The sequence below is a fragment of the Papilio xuthus genome, unplaced genomic scaffold, assembly GCF_000836235.2.
Source record: "Papilio xuthus unplaced genomic scaffold, Pxut_1.1 DF826159.1, whole genome shotgun sequence".
Taxonomy (NCBI): Eukaryota; Metazoa; Arthropoda; class Insecta; order Lepidoptera; family Papilionidae; genus Papilio; species Papilio xuthus.
This window is the reverse complement of record NW_013532490.1, coordinates 3627304-3646017: the sequence shown is the minus strand read 5'-3', so window position 1 is coordinate 3646017 and position 18714 is coordinate 3627304. Positions and strand designations below refer to the sequence as shown.

The 18714-nt window shown below is 32.2% G+C and overlaps 2 protein-coding genes and 1 non-coding gene across 5 annotated transcripts in view; 2 read left to right on the top strand and 1 right to left on the bottom strand.

Moving 5' to 3' along the window:
* Positions 1 to 490: 490 nt before the first annotated feature.
* On the bottom strand, positions 491 to 7454 carry LOC106123195 (pyrroline-5-carboxylate reductase). Of its 2 annotated transcripts, none has more exons than XM_013319422.1 (7): positions 7324 to 7454; positions 2512 to 2595; positions 2269 to 2339; positions 1870 to 2052; positions 1153 to 1365; positions 810 to 1011; positions 491 to 618 (listed from the first exon to the last, which is right to left on the bottom strand). In XM_013319422.1, the coding sequence occupies exons 1-7, from the start codon at positions 7331 to 7333 to the stop codon at positions 539 to 541; spliced, it is 843 nt and encodes a 280-aa protein (XP_013174876.1). In that variant the 5' UTR covers positions 7334 to 7454; the 3' UTR covers positions 491 to 538. The 2 variants fall into 2 exon arrangements, with proteins under 2 accessions (XP_013174876.1, XP_013174877.1); XM_013319423.1 differs by lacking the exon at positions 7324 to 7454 and adding an exon at positions 3378 to 3539.
* Positions 7455 to 8513: 1059 nt separating this feature from the next.
* Positions 8514 to 8585, top strand: TRNAD-GUC (transfer RNA aspartic acid (anticodon GUC)). Its single transcript has one exon. It is a non-coding gene; the product is annotated as a tRNA-Asp (tRNA).
* Positions 8586 to 9168: 583 nt separating this feature from the next.
* Positions 9169 to 18714, top strand: part of LOC106123114 (ankyrin-3) — a 100714-nt gene continuing 91168 nt past the window's right edge. For both annotated transcript variants that reach the window (XM_013319256.1, XM_013319257.1), the window contains exon 1: positions 9169 to 9435. In XM_013319256.1, coding sequence (XP_013174710.1) covers positions 9340 to 9435 — 96 coding nt within the window. In that variant the 5' untranslated portion in view covers positions 9169 to 9339. The remainder of the gene's footprint in view (positions 9436 to 18714) is intronic.

Genomic DNA, 18714 nt, shown 5'->3' with positions numbered 1-18714 from the left:
ATATTAATTCAAATTGAAGCAAAAATCATTTTATTGATTATTTACGGACAAATAAATCCAAAAGTAAGAGCGATTATATTCGAGTTACTCAATTAGCACAGTGCATTTAATTTTTTTAATGATAAGGGGGCAAACTATCAGTGGCCCTTTTGAAGAAAAGAAGTTACGCCTTGATACATCCACAACACTGGATTAGAGGAACCTCTGATACGCTGTCAGCCGCTCAGAAGAGGTACGATCGTTTCTTGAAGGGCCCTAAGACGCTTCCTTACGATGCTAAACTTATTCAGATTATTCTTTTCATTTATATTATTTATTATATTATTTGAATAGTAAACTAACAAAGTATCTGATGAATAGTCCTAAATTTATCATTTATATAACGTCAAGCGCGTATTTTGTGATCTAACAATTACACTTAGATTTTTAAACTATTAAACTATATTTACTGCGCATAGGGTATAAGGAATTGGGAAATAAGTGGTTATGTTTTATGTTTTTCTTATTTTATTCATTAACAAAGTATATTTCCTTAAATCTAATTATTAAGTTGTTGATTCACCACTTTACATCTGTTTGTCGCTGCCATTACCGCACCAATTACAGCAGATCGGAAACCTGCAAACATGGAGGTGATTTCCATTAAAAATATAAGAAAAATAACGACACAGCGAGTTTATGTTAGGCGCAAAAGGAAATTAACTTAGGTTAACAAGTGAACAGCATTTTAGCTATGACGTTCCCAGTATTGACTGATCTACGTAGCAGTTCAATCGTTCTCGGTAATTATTTAAATTGACAAAACAAACCGTTTTGTTCAAGATGATATGTCCCTTCCGCGGTTGATCCCCCTGGACTTGTAACGTTATCCTTCATAGCAGCAGGATGTCCGCCAGTACGAAGCATAGCCGCCGCACCCAGTGTTGTCTGAGCCGCCAGCCTCAGTGCCAGATCCCGAGGCAACCCGCAACGTACACCACCGTCGGCTAGAGATTCTATTAGCATGTATACCTGGAACAAATTTTTGTTAACAACCTACCTTTTTGTTGTAAAGTTTTCATTTTTATTAAGGAACTTGTTTATTACAAGTTTTATAAGAGAAAGTGATTTTTTTATCTCCTATTTAGCACCGATTAACAAAAAACCACTTACATAAGCTGGTCCGCTACCACTCAGCGCTGTGACAGCATCCATCTGGTACTCTGGCACTTCATCACAGGTGCCGACCGCGCGAAATAGCTTCGCGGTCAGTTGGGCATCGTCAACAGTTGCCCTGGAACCACGGCTCAGCGCCGCCGCGCCTTCCTTGACTAGCGCCGGAGTGTTTGGCATTACTCGGATTACACGGGCTTCTGATGGCAATGTCTGAAATACATATTACAGCTTTTATTGTTATTCTATTGATTTGATTTTTTTTAAGGTAACAGAGTTTATTATGAATTAAGTAAAAAATTATCCTGTTAAGGAGGCTAATTTAATAGGTCACATTTGACACTTCTTCATAGTCCAATAGCAATAACTTAACCATGTAACGGAGGCCCTAAAACATTGTTTTTTAATTCCTATTACATATTTATTTATTACAATTATGTCTAATATCAACATGTATTTTTCATAGCATTTGAATACTATTACACTTCTTTGAGTTGTTTGTTTCAATCGATGTTTTATACAGCTCCCTCACTATGAAGCTAAAATTGGTGTAGGTGTCAAATATAGCCTTTTAAATTCTCTCACTTTAATTTTTCACTACTTATGGCAACACTTTAATTTTAAGTTGTGACCAGTAATGTCAGGCTACGTTTTAAAGTTTTTTCCACCATTACAAATTAAAATAAAATGAAAGTGTACTGAATAACGAAGATAAACCTTTTCAATTGTAGTTGTTGAGACGCCCATGGCTACGGATATGAAAAGTTTGTTTTTCGAAGCTGGTAAATCTTTTATTTCCCGAAGCGCGGGTACCACGACGTCAGGTTTCACAGAAACTATCACGACTTCTGACCGCTCCACGACAGGTTTGTTTTCAAAGAAAGCTGTAGCTCCTAAACCCTAGAATTGAAATAATGTTTTTTTAGAATCATTTTACCTTGATAAAGCTAATTTAGTTTGAAAATGTTTTGTAGCAAGTTGACTGAATTATACAAGATAGTTAGTTCTGTTAAATTTCTTTGGCAATACAATAAATCTTATTATTCCAAGTATGCGATGATTTTTTCGTAGTTAATTAGTTTGAAATACGAAAATTAAAAATATGTTTTTTTTTACCTTAAATGCATCAGCACTGGTCGTGTCTGAAGGATGACAACTGGCTGTGATTTCATCTGGTTTCGCCAAACCTGGAATAGAAGTAAGTAAAGAAATTTATTATTTTGACACAACGTAATAGGTACAAATTGGCACGATGGGCAGAGGAGTCGTCTTGTTCCTCACGTGATAAATGAATTACCGCGTAGTATTAAGTTATAAATTCTCATCGTAGTTAATTTCTGCATACAATGAGTTCGTTACCTGCAGATATGAATCCATTTGCCAACGCGAACGCTAATCTGCCACCTCCGATAAATCCGATCTTCATTGCTTCGCTTAATGTTACTGTAAATAAGAAAAAACATTAAACAATAGTATCAAGAGATTGCATTAAAACTCAGATTATTTTATAATTTCAATACGTATGCCCTATTTTGCTCCTTTAAGTTTTTCCACTGCCCAAATATTTGTATAAATATTTTTTAAAGAAAGGGATCAAACCATGTTTTATACAGGAAATCTATAAATAGAATGATGTCATTGATAGAAAATCGTACCTCAAAGCATTTTATTTAGCGCGTTTATCAAGAAATATTAGATCGTAAATGTCTTCGCTTGAGTGCTTTTCAATATACAATAATAAAACAATATAATCTGCGTTAACTATTTCTTTGTAGTGTAATTTTTAATGACGAAAGATTTAATTTAATTGGGTAAGTACATAATACCTCTGTGGTTAACGTATGCGAAAACAAACAAATCATAAAGTGTATTAATAGCATAGATAATGAAGATGAAAAGGTTTACAGTAATAACATATTCAAGTGTAGCCAAGTACGTGTTTAATATTTATGAATAACAAGCTGTCGCCCGCGACTCCGTCTGCGCGGAAATGAAATGAAACTTAATTAGTAGTCTATATTCTTTCAGACTATGTTCGACATCTATGTCAAATTTCAGTGGTATCCATGTAGCTGTTCCGGAGATACCTTCAAACATTCATCCATCCAAACATTCGCATTTATAATATTAGTAAGATTAAAAATTTTAAGCATTTCGAATAATAAAGTGAACGTGTCTGTTCTTAGGTAATGCTCGTCTAAAAATAAATCAAAAATGACACTCACGTAAGAAAGATCAAATTAGCAGCTCACGCTGTTCCACTTTGAAGAGTGAATAACGACTGACGGGGTCGTATGTTATCAGTGATATTGTTATCTAACTCTGCTTGTAACAATTATATCTTGAACGTCATCCTAAGATCAATATTTTTATATACAAAACGACCCTCTGAGGTCATCGTGAACCGACACTTCGAAGCATTCTTTTTTTTTCTTAGTTGTAATTAGTGAAAATTCGCAAAGAGTAACAAGTATAGATCGGTGGTTAAAGCGTAGAGAACAAAGATACAATCACGTTCTTTAATTTTTATTGATTAAAAAAAACACAAACGTCAAATACTCAATAACAACCAACTCGAATTTATGATGAAACTGTTTAGAATACCTAAACCTATATTAATTTAAAATAATAACCTAAATTAATAACCTTAATTATTTAAATCAAAAAGCCCGATGTAATAAATGAAATAGAACTATCTCTTGTTTGCGTTTTAAAAGAAAGATTTAAAAAGTAATTATTACTGTCATATCTTTAAAACAAATATGTATATATTAAGGTACTTGAAAAGTGTGTTCAATTTTACAGGAAAGAAGCTCTTGCGGCTGTAACTGTTATGACAAATTTAAAGTAACTAAATAGTTAAGCTTAGTACTGTTACCCAAACAGCGACATCTGACTGATGGTGTATCTGGTTTTGTTTTGAAATAAAGCAAAAAAATAGTATATCAACGCCTACAAAATTTAAACGGCAAAAGAACTAACATGTATCATTTTAAATTAGCTTCAGTTTGCTCATAGAAAATAAAAGAGAAATGTACTTTCGTTAAAACATCAAAGTTAAAATAAATACATGATCTCAGTATAACACTATTTTGCTTTAAACTTTCCCAAATTCCAAAGTTGGCTACAATAATCGGTCTTTTAAAGGAAGCATCTAGTAGAATGTTTTTGACTAGATCATCAAACTTTGATACGTCAAAATAATCCTGTTTGTTTATATATTATGTAAATAAATTATTATTTGTCTCGTCAATTGCAATATTTACTGCCTGTAATTGCAACTCGTGCCGCTGGCAGCTTCATTGCTGTCAGCCTTGTGGACAATTTGCTTCGTAATGAATGTTAATAAATGGAGCTTATTTGTTGAACGCATTTTAGTATTCGTTTGTTTCAATTGTGTAGTACAAACTCGAAAATCGATCCATAAATACGACGATAGATAATTTTATAGGTAGTTTGTATAAATAAAAAATGCATCTTTTTATTTTTTGCGATTGTTATTCCGATCCTCAAATCGTGTGGGATAAAAGGGTTAGATATGTTTATAAGATAAATTGATAGGAAATTGTGAATTTAACGAATTATTTGCAATTTGCGCGCCTAACTGCTTTAAGCTTCGAACTCCTACAATTACGTACGAATCTTATTAAAATTAAAAAAAAACAATAAGCAACACAATCCAAGCCGTGACTGTATATTTGTTAGCCATTTATGTTATATACAATCTTACTAATATTATAAATGCGAATGTGTACATGGATGGATGGATGTTCGTTTGTTTAAAGTTATCTCCGAAACGGCTGCATGGCTCTCTCTGAAATTTAGCATGGATATAGAACATAGTCTGGAAGAACACAAAGGCTACTTGTTATGTTTGTTTTATATTAGTCGCGGATGTAGTCACGGGCGACAGCTTCTAATAGATAAAACAACAAACGAGTATTGATAAAAGCAATAAATAAATAATCTGTTGAATACATAGTGAATATTTATTTAAATAAATGCATAATACAATTTGTAAACAACTTCATAGAGACATAAGACCAAGGTCCGTACCTTCTAGACCACTTAAGTGAACTTAGATTATGATTATATTGTATAGCATCCCGTTCTTCTTAACAATCTATGCAATGAATAAAATTAGAGATTTCCGTATGTAATATCAAAATATAAATTCATATTGAACGAGAATATGTCATTCGCGTAGCTTATAATCAAAATCCAATTTTTAAAACGTTCGTCTAAGCATAAATCGCGTTTGTTCCGTGTAATCGAAACGGCTCAAACTATTTTATGTGGGACTACTTTTTTAATTCTCCCCTGACAAAGTCGCGACCGACTTCTAGTATTAAAATTTAAAAAATAACTTTAATATTTTTCCCCTATGGGTCAGGTTTCCAAACTAGGCCCCAGCCCCACAGATCAATTACAAAAGAAGACAAATATATTTTTCAAATTACAATAACAAAAAAAAGTTGTGAATTAAATGATTTAGGGTTAAGTAAAAAATAAAGTCAGTACTAAGTAAACAACGATAATATATATAGTATGTATTATGTATATTATGATAAAATTGGAATATAAAAACTAAGGGCAATATTTTTTTCCTACGAAATAATAATAATATTTTATATATGAAATGTAATATATTAACAACAAGGTTAATAAATGAATAAGAATTTAATAATAATAATAAATCTTTGTACATTTAACAAATCTGGTTCATTATAATCTTGGCTCCTATACTACGTTTCCCTGTATTAAAGGAGCCAATGACTTCCTATAAGTTACATTGCGCATGTACTTTTATAAGTTGAGTAATAATTTTATAATCTAAAGAAACCAAACAATAGTAACTAGAAATTATAAAAAAAAGCCAAATTAGTTAAAAATTAATAAATGTTTAAGTGTGCCAATGTGTGTGTCTGTGTGTGTATGTGTGTGTGTGTGTGTGTGTGTTCGTGTAAAAATAATCAAGTTAGTTACTTAGCTGTATTTTGTTTAATCATTTTTTAAACATTTGCAAATGATAAGTGATAACGACGTAAATAGCACTTTTAAACTTTGACCAAACAAATGTACACAAAGTTAAATAAATATGTACGACGTATACAACGTACAAATATAGCAATATAAATAAAAAACACCACTTGTTTACATAGTAACTGCTTTCACATTAGTTTCATTAGGTAAAATCAAACTTTTATAACAAACTAGAAGTTGCCTGCGACTCCGGCCGGGCGCTATTAAAAAAACTTAAAAAGTAGCCTATGTGTTCTTCCAGACTCTGTTGTACATCTTTGCCAAATTTCATCAAGATCCATTGAATCGTTCTTGAAATATCGTCAGACAAACATCCATCTATTCATCTGAACTTCCGCATTTTTAATATTAGTAAGAAGTAAGATGTGACGGGAAAATATTATGGACACGTCTGATGCAATTTAGAGCCGAGCATAGTTTCAAGTCGGCTTATTGATTATTGACAATCATAATTTGTGATTTCACTGATTATAATGACCCTAGTTTGCAGTCGGTACCGACTGTTTGAAGTGGTTCGTGTATGGGGATATTTAGTTACACTGAAGCTTTACTGTACTTTTACATCAACGCAAAAAAGACATAGTTTTTTTTTTTCTATTTGATATAGATACGTTGTAAATAACATTGGTAACTTGACTTTGATTATTACGAAATTTACATTATTTTTTCTATTCAAGTGTTGGTTTTAAAAAGATAACAGATAGATAGATAAAACAAGTTTAACTTTGTAGTTAAACTCAATTTAATTACTTTTATATGATGTTTATTCATTAAATTATTTACATGCAGTATATCTGAGTGCTATATTTCAAATATTTAATACTCATATTCTAAACTGAATTTTAAATAATGAATGTCTTAAACCCTTAGTAGCCTAGATTTTCAATTTTGATACCAATTTTTAAACCGAATGTACACATTAGTTTTAGTTTTTTTTTTATAGGTTGGCTGTACCTATTTTACCGTTGTATAATATAATATTCTTTCCAACTGAATTTAAAAAAAAAAAAATCATTATTGTTTTATTTCATCAAGCAAACACGGTAATATTAAAAACAAATCACTTTCGTATGTAAATCAGGCTACTAAGGGTTAAATATTTTGTAAATGTATAACTTTTTTACTCACGTTTAATCATATTGATTTTGGTTAATACGACATAAACACATGCGACTTAAAACAATCACAAGTCACAATTAAAAAAAAAAAATATAAATATTTATAATACAAATCAGCTGTACATTTCCACAGTATCCAGTGTCCTGTTATCAACTGAACTGTGTTCACGTCGACTGTACACCACAGTGGACGTTGTGATCGGTACAGTCAGAGGAAAAAGCCAATGACGTATCATGTCGGTTGTGACAAACTTTGTTAAACTTAGGCTGAAAAACCTTAAAATATTACATCATGCGTTAGACGTAACCCTTAAAATCTTTATCGCTAACATAAAATAATGGTTGATTGTCATTTATCTTTGGATCCCCAAAGTCCCAGAGATGTCCAAAGTTTGACTATTTTACTGGCACGATGACAATTAAATTTTCTTCATTAGTTTTTTGTCTATACCTTACGTTCTCGTCCCAATGTTAGCGGTATTCGGCCTTTTGCTTTTGCCATATTGTAATAAAAAAAAAATCGATTGAAAATAATCTTTCGATCCTGATTGTACAGATAATGTTTTATTTGTCTATAGCGTGTGTTATCATTCCAGCACGTGGGTCGGACTCGGACCCGATGTTTGAACATTCCTAATGGCCAGTGTCATTTATGTTATCAATTAAACTTCGTACTTCGTACGCGCTCGTACTGTTCCATCTTGATTCTCACGCGGTAATATTTATTACTAAGAAAACAAAAGAAGACATGAAGAAATTATAAAAAAAACGATACATATGGATAAAGTTGTGCGATATTTTAAAAATTAGATAGCCATAGGAATGTTTTTGTAGTAAGACAATTTACTATTCAAAAGTACTAAAAAGTATTTCGGAATAAGTCCTGTTTAGAATATTAAAAGCATCAAAAGTAATTTTGCCCAATTCAGATGCCGGCCTAAATAAGCGGAAATAAAAAAAAACTGTTGTAAAATAATGCAACGATGTAAGCTTAGTATTGTAAGATACAATGTCCTTGTATTTTCCTTCCTTAACCACATTGCATAACATCGTAAGGTCCATGAATGACTAAAAGTTTTTCCAATGTGCAATATGTAATTTGCAAAGTATATAATAAATAAATTATGTAATAAATGTTGTTGGATACAATACAATAACATTTAACTTAACAAAAAATTTTGTTTCAAAAATATTGCCAAGTCCTCGGTAGTATAGTGGTAAGTATCCCCGCCTGTCACGCGGGAGACCGGGGTTCGATTCCCCGCCGGGGAGGCTTTTTGTTGGAATGAGATCATTTATTTACGTACTAGCCTTTTTAAATATTTAAAGAATGCCCATGAATTGTGATAACTAGTTTGTCAACATAGATTTGGCCATTTTATTTTTGCCATCCCTTGCTTTCCCCCCACCAAGATAAAGAATTGAGTAAACTAGCTCCACCTATATTCCAAAAGAATAACACAAAATGAAACCTCGTGTTGCCCACATTGTTAAGAATTTCGTTTCGGTCTTTCATAATACACAAGACAGAAGTTAACAAATAAATTTTAAAACGTTCGTCGTAAAGCGGCGAGTTTTGTATAGTTTGTTTTTCAAAAAGGAAACCTAGTTTAATTATTTTACAAAATACTCTTATGCAACTGTGTGCATACATTTTATAAAACAATTCCGTTGGCGAGAATAGACTACCATCTTTTCATTTCCTTAAAAATACTTCACTGAATTAAATAAAATAATTTCTACCGTTAGAAAAATGTATGAGTGGTATATTTTAGAGAAAAATTGTACTTGGTAGTTTATAAGCTACGTTGTGGCAACACTGATTACAACGTGCTTTTTCTTTTTTTCTCATTCGCGCTCGATGCGTTGTCGGTGGCGATGTGATAAGTTGTGTCGGATGCTTGTCTATGGGAGTGATCGCTTACGGTTTTCGGGTATCCTTTAGTGGTTAAATATTTTATATCCAGTGAATTACAGAAAACCATTTAAATTATCGAATGACAGTGAATAAAGTTGTCTCTTAAATATGGCGTTGGAGGGTGTGAAAAGTGAAAAAAGTGAGGAAAACAACGCTAACGGGCCGGACGGCAAGGCGAATGGGATTGAAAACAAGAGTAAACAGGTACTGATTGCCATCAAAATTTTGCACAGAATACAATTAAACGTTCATTTTACTTTTAAAAATTTTCTCTAAACGTTCCATGTTCAAAATCTCCACTTATTTATAATTTTGAATATCTTCAACGTTTGTCGCAAATTCCCGCTATAATTTCGCGTAGTAGTTGTGCTGATAGGTGTGTTTTCATTTACACACATCCACACTGGGAAACTTGGACAAGGTGTCATTGTACAAGATGACCTATTTCAGTTGCCGCGCGTGTAAGGATTAAGCTTTTTAGAATGAATATTTACGTTTTATAGGTCGAGTATTTTGTCGTTTTTATGACTAACGATAAAATTGTACGTCTTTGTATGTGAAAATTGCATGGGATGTTTATACTAACCTTTATTCATCATAATGTTTTGATTAAATTATATTCAAACCTTAGTAGATAGTACTCTTACTGCTTAATACATAATAGCTATTAAAATAGCCTATTTTCACATGATTAACACATAATTTTCTGAACCCAAAGTTCTGCATGACATGTATTTAATGTAAAAACTTGAAAAATAGACTCCTTTTATTACGAATAATATAAATAATTTTATTTTAAATAAGTAAAAATAAAAACAACAAAATGATTGTATTTCATAATAGATAAAACTCTAGTAATATTTTGCATACAAGTGCTAAAAGGCTTTTTTAATTGGCCTCATCTTATAAAACTTAATCAACATTTATAACAATTTAATTTTGGCATTGAACAATATTATTTTAATCTTTAATGAAGTCAGTGTCATACTTCTTAGCTATAAAATCTTGTTAGAAATTTTGTTTTATTTATGTGTATATATATACTCATGTTCTTCATTGCAATATTTAAAAGAACTAGTTGATAGCATTCTCTATATATTTTAGTCAATAAAATCATTTGATAATAAAGACTAGGAAAGGTTTTTTTTAACTCTACACCGATGTGTTTGCTGGAGTTTGCATGTTATGAAGTTATTAAAAGTTATTAAAACATATGTATTAAATCTACTCTACTTACAGTACTACAGCAATGCAATAAATGTTATAATAATTGTAAATGCAATTATTGTCTGTTATGCATAACTGCATCTTTGAATCTTTCTATCCTTTTCTAATCAGGAAAGATGAACAGAAAGGGAGAGATGGCAAGAGGAAATATCTATTAAATATCTAATAGCTCTATATTTTTTCTCTATCCACTTTAATGTGTTTAAATGTAATTTTCAAGTCACTGATGCATATTGGTCTGTAGTATATTCATTTGTTTAAAAAAAAAATGGTCGTCGCAACACCGCGGTAGCGCGCATGTGCGCTTATCCAATGATAAAGATAAGATAAATTATTTAAATATACAATGTTGGTGCTACTATCAAAATAAAAAAAATGTTGAAGTGTTAAACCGTGCGTTTCCACTGACGAAATACTAAATGTATTGTTAGCTTATTGTCTCAGAGAAATAAAGTTGCAGATTTTTGTACAGTTGTTTCGATAGAAACTTTTGTTAATGTGCGTTAAATATTAAATACGCGAAGTATCGTACTGTAGTGTTTCGTCATTATTTTGGTATATCTTTTATATCGTAAAAGTGTAAATTATATCTAGTATGTACTGAATATTGCAGTATTATTACGTAATTTGGCAGCTAAAATGTAGTCTTATTAAGCAGATATGTGTAGAATTTTAAAGCATTATTTTGGGGACTGCAATCATTTAAAATTTTGCAAAGGAAGTTGAAATATCTTTATATATATAATTCTTCTGTGAGTGTGTATGTCACTGAACTTCTCTCAAACGACTGGACCGATTTTGATTAAATTTTTTGTGTGTGTTCAAGGGGATCTGGGAATGGTTTAGATTCACAATTTTCATCAAATATTAACTTCATATTAATTTATTCGAATTAAAGACGTGTAGACAGGACAACGTCTGTCGGGTCCGCTAGTCTATATATATATGAATATAACTATGAATTAAAATTGTTTAGTAATTAAATTTTATTTAATTTAAGTTACGGCTCCAACAAATATGTTGATTTACGCGGAACATAAACCAAGACCTATGTAGCTATAGTAGCTATGTGTATTAAACAGCATTGAACATGGTCAAGGTTCTTGCTTATTAGAGCTTTTTTTATTTAATTAAACAAAGTAATTCGCGTACACACAGGCGCGGTCCACTTTGCGGTTTATTACGTGGAAAATCATTATGTTAGCCATTAGTGTTAGGGTTACAATCTTGTTTAAGATATAAAACTCGTGTTTTATTATTGTTCAAGTAAGTGTTTTTTTGGAACTAACGAAATATGTTTTGAACTAGAAGCGATGTCGCTAATCGAACCTCAATTTGTCCACATGTTCATTCCATAAACATTAAACGTATACACATATCTATAGACGGGACGTTGATAAAGACACAATATGTAAGTTTTCTTTGAATAGTTTGATACTTGTGATTGACGATTGATCTGTCAAAATCTATGAGATGACGATTGAAATAGTTATCGTGGGTTTTTGAGAACAATATCTCAGTTTCAAACAAGTTGTTATCTTCTTTTTTGTTAAGGGTAATGACAGAGGGATAAAGATATATTTTATACAAAGATTTCAGTCTCGAAAACCCACGGTTAGAGCGGGTAATATATCTCTAGCTAGTTTTATGCTTGAAACTGTTCTGTCTTCATTTATAATACGTAATCAATAAAGCTCAGAGATCCGGAGGCGGCGCTTGACCTCAAAGCGAGTGACGTAACGTGTTCTCCGAAACTGACATCATTTTGTCCGGAGCTTCTTTATATAAAAACAACGACGTTATAATATAAAACAACTATTGTAAGCTTGAAATTAAATGTTTTTCTCCTATCTCGCTTCATTTAGATAACAGTTTGATAAACCGTTCAAAACTTTGAGTTAACACGCACGGATGCATTATTGCAGTATTTCCCAAAGTGGGCGATAACGCCCCCTTGTGGGCGCTGCAGATCTTAAGTTGCGGGTTATAGTAAAAGTTTCGTTTAGAATTCTCCGTTAATATACATATATAGGTTACAATAATTAATTAATTTAATTTGAAGTTATAGTGCTTTTAAATATGTGAAAATATGGGGGCGCTAAAAAAATATTTATTCTCCAAGTGGGCAGTAGAAAAAATAAGTTTGGGGACCACTGCTTTATTGCATAACTAGCAGTCGCCCGCGACTCCTTTTACGTGTAATTAAAAAAATACACAAATTAGTAACCTATTTATTCTTCCAGACTATGTTCTATATCTAGCCTAATTTGATCGAGATCCGTTCAACCGTGGTGATACTTTTAAACATCCATCCATCTAAACATTCGCATTTATAATATTAGTAAGAACATGTAGTTGTAATTTATGAAAATTACACACAAATATGTTCAGTACATTCTAATTAATAATACGCAATTGCATGACAAATTAAATGAACGAGACTACATTTTGTTACAGCTCTCTTCGACCATGTTGAATGATATTTCCTTTTGATTATGTAGTCAATAATTTGTTCAATGCAAGGACGTTAGTTGACGCGTGTTTTGAATGCCAATTGACTTATTGAAGACGGTAACGGACTTGTTACAACAAAATGCAAGCTGATCAATTGTCCGTTTGTTGATCATTTGATATGTGTATGTATCATTTGTATGATTTGTTGATTTAACATTGTGATACTATGATGATTGTTAATCTCTGTTTATTGATGTTCGGTTAATCACAATAAAGTGTTACACTTGTAAGGTGTATTAATTTGTACACTTGTAAGGTTCATTACAATTAGTAATTTTATCTATATCTACCGTTTACTCAAACACAAAGCTAGTTAGGGTTCCATACATGGAGTCCATTGCCCGCCATCGAGGGCGGCCTCCCCCCCGTGAGGGAGCTCGGCAGCTGACGCTGACGGGATCGAAAGCGAAAGCGTGCCCGTGGTCTCGTCCCGATGCTTTGGAGGAACAGAGAGGTTTAGTGGGTATGCCTGCGTTATGGAGGAGAATACATTACTACCGCGTCCCCCCGGGGCGCGGAGTATGCATAAAGGATTCCTCTCTGGAAAAAAAAGGGTTTCGTACCTAAAAAACACAAATTAGTAACCTATGTGTTATTCCGGACTATGTTCTATATTTGAAAGGAAAAAATGTAACCCTTATTTTCGTTGTCTTAATTCCGTTTGTCTGTCAAGACCTTTTTTTAAGGCAGAGTAAGATCTTAAAATAGACATAAAACTGACAATATTGTAGAAATAGGGAAATTGTCATTTTATTAACCGTTTGTTGCCAGAAAATAAAAAAAAACTTGTAATGACGTCAAATTTCTTGGTAACATTTAAACGAGCTTTGAATTTCTTGTGTCAGTATAACATCTCCGAATTACGTATTTGATTTTCAAATAAGAACTTATCCGTAATTGAATCTTTGGTATGCAAATACATGTATATTAAAACGATAAATTACAATAACTCGCACGATTAAAATGGAATCGATTTTAATTTTTAGTCGTGACCGTGCATTAATTGGTCGCTTTATCGACTTTCACCCTTCAATAGTCGATTATACACCCTGTTATTATATTATACCTTTTCATTAATCGTCACGTAGGGTTGAACAGGAAAGGTATGGAGCTGACAAATATTTTTATAATCCTCTATTTAATGGGGAGCTTACAAAACTATTGTGAGATGGCTAGGATGACAATTTTATTTTTATGCATATTCATATTTTTCAAGATTTGGACATAAACAGCTGACTAATAGAGCTAAAATACTTTTTTCTTAAAACCTACGTTAACTGTAATCGGCCAATAAACGAATGTGATTGTTAAGACGTAAGTAACTAATTTTATTTGCAGGTCTATTATTTGATAAAAAGGTCGTAGTATTCTAACATAAGCCAAGCTAAAAATAAATATGATTTAATGCAGAGCTATGCAACACTAACCTGTTTTAAACTGCGGTCACTGCCGCGGCCATGACGCGGCTATGTCGCGTCTGTCCGTTTGCCATTTGAACTATACAACTTTGAACTCAACTTAAAACACTAACTCTATATTTTAATATCAAAATATTATGACTTCTTATTCATTTATTAACCTTATTCTTAATATATTACATTTCATATATAAAATAAAAAATTATACAAAATATATTATATTAAAAATGGAGCACCACCGGCTGCGGAGACCCATGACTCAGACAACCAGTGGTCAGGGCTGCAGAGACAGGAACCTTCTCACAATCAAAATTATTATTACTGGACTTAACTCCGATCAAACATATGGACTTCTTGTAGTTTGAACTCCTTGATATATTTTGAAATTCCGTGTCATTACGTATTCTAATACGGAGCGTTATGAGTAGCACAATAATAATCATAAATTTAAAAAAGGTAGATATTGTGAACAGGAAAATTATGTGAAAGACGAACCAATGGTAAAATGGTAATAAAAAAGAAAACTTAGTAGAAAATAACAGTTTAAGAAAACCTAAGTCGATTCTGTTATGGTTCCAATCAGGATGTTTCTCGTAGAAACATCACTCAGTACCATAAATGTAAAGGAACATTCACACTTTCTAGATCGACTCGTTTCTACTTGCCTGGTCCGCGTTAAACTGTCAGGCAAGACGTGTAGCTTTACATTGAATGCTCTTTATAACAGTAACTTTATAACGGTTGAGTCAATTATTTTCATTTTAAAATTTATGATACTTTTGTTTTCTTTACTTAGATAAATTACAGACAAATTGAAAATCGATAAACAAAAATTTAATAGTTGTCAACCCGACCATGGCACCGAACACGACCGAAGTGTGCCGAAAGAAGCTCAAACGGTTTAATCGTGGTAAGAATCCCGTTTCTTACGAACAGTATAATAGTAAAAACCACGAAAGTTCAAAGTTATATAAAATTTTATATCGTGACTACTCTTTGGTTTTTAAGTTAGCAACAACGTCGTATGGGTAGTCAATGAATATCTATTAATATTTCGTGGCGGTATTGACATACTCCTACCACGTCTTTCATCTCTTGGTGGCATACCGTGACAGTCCCTGTTTTCTTATTACTATTAATAAACCTAATACATTTACACCAAAGGCGAACTAAAAGAGAGTAAAGTTTATTCAGCTTCACGACTGCTGAAGAACTGTATGAGGTGCGATTTTATAATCTGTCGTACATACTTCAAGTATCAAAGGTAATATTTACGAAAATATTTTAATTCACAATGACTCATATCTGCAGTACTGTGATGGATGTATTAAATATAATTATTTTAATAGAAAAATCGCGTGTAACCTTACCTTCGTGCTATTTCTAGTACGAAATACAGATTATAAATAATGCAACTGACATGACAAGTTTGTTTTCATGTTTGTGGTTTAATTTACGAGAATTTAAATCCACAAAACAATGTATTTGATGAAATTTTAAATTGAATATGGGCAGTTTACAAAACTCATGCAAAATTTTTATCGAAAATAGACAAAATAACGTCAACATTTAAGTGCAGTAGAATTAATACTTTTTTCACCTCCATTGAACAACGATTAGATTCGGCGCAATTCTTTGGAACGTCCCCATTGCCATTCGTTTATATAACGACCTATAAATTTCAATTATATACGGCATAAAAGGGGTCCACAATACATTATATACGCGGATGCTGGGAACTCCACGGTCACTGTATCACAGGAAATGAAAACACAGTGTTAGTAAAATACGGAATGATTTCAATCACAATGTGGGCCATGAAAATAACGTTTTTTAAAATTTATATTCATCCATCCAAATCATATAGGAAAAGATTAAAATGTTTGCAACTAATAAACTCAAAAACTACTAGTCCGATTTCAAAAACTCTTTCACCATCAGTATGCTGAATTATCTCTAAGTGACATACGCTATATTTTACAAGTAGAATTATGTGATATAACGATTGAAACATTGATTTTATCATTGAGAAGACGTCCAGGCTATTACCGTTATTCTTATGGCGATAGCATCGCAACATGGACATCTTAACGGGACATAAATGGCAACACTAATCAGTTGCTTCTAAAGGAGCAAAGTAGCGGATTTTTTTAAGTTGATCATAGGTTTCCACTGTCGAAACACTTAATAAAAACATTACGCTATGACTTTCATTCTTTATGTAAAAGATAGAGAAAACAATATGTTTTAAAAAAAGCTATTAACAATTGCAACTGGTAGTAAATTTTCGCGGTTGCGATGGCTTCATTGTATACCATTGCAGGCATGTAGAGTGGAATTTTTATTTAAACATAGTTAACATACTGTTAAGAATTTTTTTGCAAGACATTAGTGATTATAAAATTAATGTTTATGTTGTGTTAGAAGATTATTTTTGCGAGCGAATTGAATATTTTGCTTTGTTTGGAGGATATATTTTTCATTTTGACTCAACCGCGGTAAACCGCTATCGGAAGGAAATAAGAATATGTTAAGATAAGAAACAAGGTCGTACACGTTTGTATGTTTTTTTAACTATGAACACAAAATGTATTGATTTTTGAATAGTAGGGCGGAGTATACATACATTATGTAGAAAAACTGATGACGTTGAAATTTTGATGTAGTTATCCTACTGGTTTTTGTCCACGATTTTAAATATGAAAATTGTATTTCGCGACCCTTTGTAAATGGAAATGGACTAAAAAGTTCCTTATGTTATATTTCGATAATCAATCCCTCCTATAGCCGTTAAAAGTTAAGCCGTTCTGAAATAGAATAACAAATATGTGTGTAGTTGAGATGGTAAATTAAAAATGTAAATTCTTTTTTAGCATCTGTACATATTAATTAGCTTTAGCGTACTCGTTTTAACGACCTTTCGCACCTAAACAATGACGTCATAACTCGAATGTCGCGTGCCACTGTAAAATCGTGACATAAACAAATTTGCGTAGGGTGACTAAACTTTAACCACAATAGTGCCGAATTTATAAAGTAATTTTGTTTAAGTTTTAGCTCACGCCAAAGTGTGTTAATTTAATTTATTTATGAACATAATTACGAAATACGATCAAATAAGACGAATATCTGCAATGAATATCGTTGACTGTTATGACCGTTGAAAATATCTGGCAGTTTTTGAATAGACTGTTGTTTGAATTTAGAACACCAAAAGAATGTTATCATTACTGTAGCTTGTTTTTTTAGTACATTAATTATAAATATGATTTTGTTTATCCATTTATTGTTTTACTAGCTGTCGCCTGCGATTCCGTCCCCGCAGAGTTAAAAAAAACTTAATAAGTAGCCTGTTCTTCCAGATTATGTTCTGCATCTGAGCCAATTTCATCGAGATCTGTTGAGCCGTTCCGGAGTTACCTTCAAAAAAACATTTATCCATCTATTCATCTAAACATTCGCATTTATATTATTATTTCGATGTTAGTATTTGGGTAAAGTAAAATTGCTTATAATTTAAATAAGCTTCGCAAAAAATTGTTTTAAGGCATCACGCAAATACGCAACAATGTAGAATATGTCGGTTAATTTAAATATTAAGGTTCATTAACTGCACAAATTGTTTTATAGGTCTTCTTTAAATTGCGTGACTATAAATTCTGTTAGAATTGTCCGTACGTAAGCAGAAAGCTGCCGACTGTAATGCAATAAAGCTCTGTCTGCCGCCACTTTTATGTCTGTGTAACTTAATATGAGCTTTGAGATGACATCATAAAGCTAACTGCTTATTACGTAGTAATATTTTTTAGCTTTTCAAACAACTTTTGTTGTCTACTGCTATTTTTTATGTCCCAACACCGAAAAAAAATGTTTCAATCGGAGTTATAAGTTTAAATAATAGTCTAGTGAGATCTTTAGTGTAGATTTTGCGTGTACCTCTGAGAACATAAATTGTTGGATTGAAACTTAATTGATTTTGCGTCGATTAGTTCGATTTTTGTTATTACTTTGCATTTTAAAATCTATATTCAATTGAATATCCGCTGTGACTCACAGCCGTGCCCCTCATCGCGGGCGAGCAGTAACGGAGCTAATTTCATTACGTGTTGTCAACGGCTAAGTAAATTGATGTCATTTGTAAGGATTTGCATATCGCATATGTAGCCAGGAAGTATTAGCATATTCTTACTATGTGAGCTTGGCATAACATGTTTTCGACTTCAACGCATTTAAACATTTTTCATTCCAGTATCTAACCTCAAGAGATCGTTGGTGGCTCAGTGGTCAAGCACTTGACTTGCAATCTACAGGTCCTGGGTTCGAA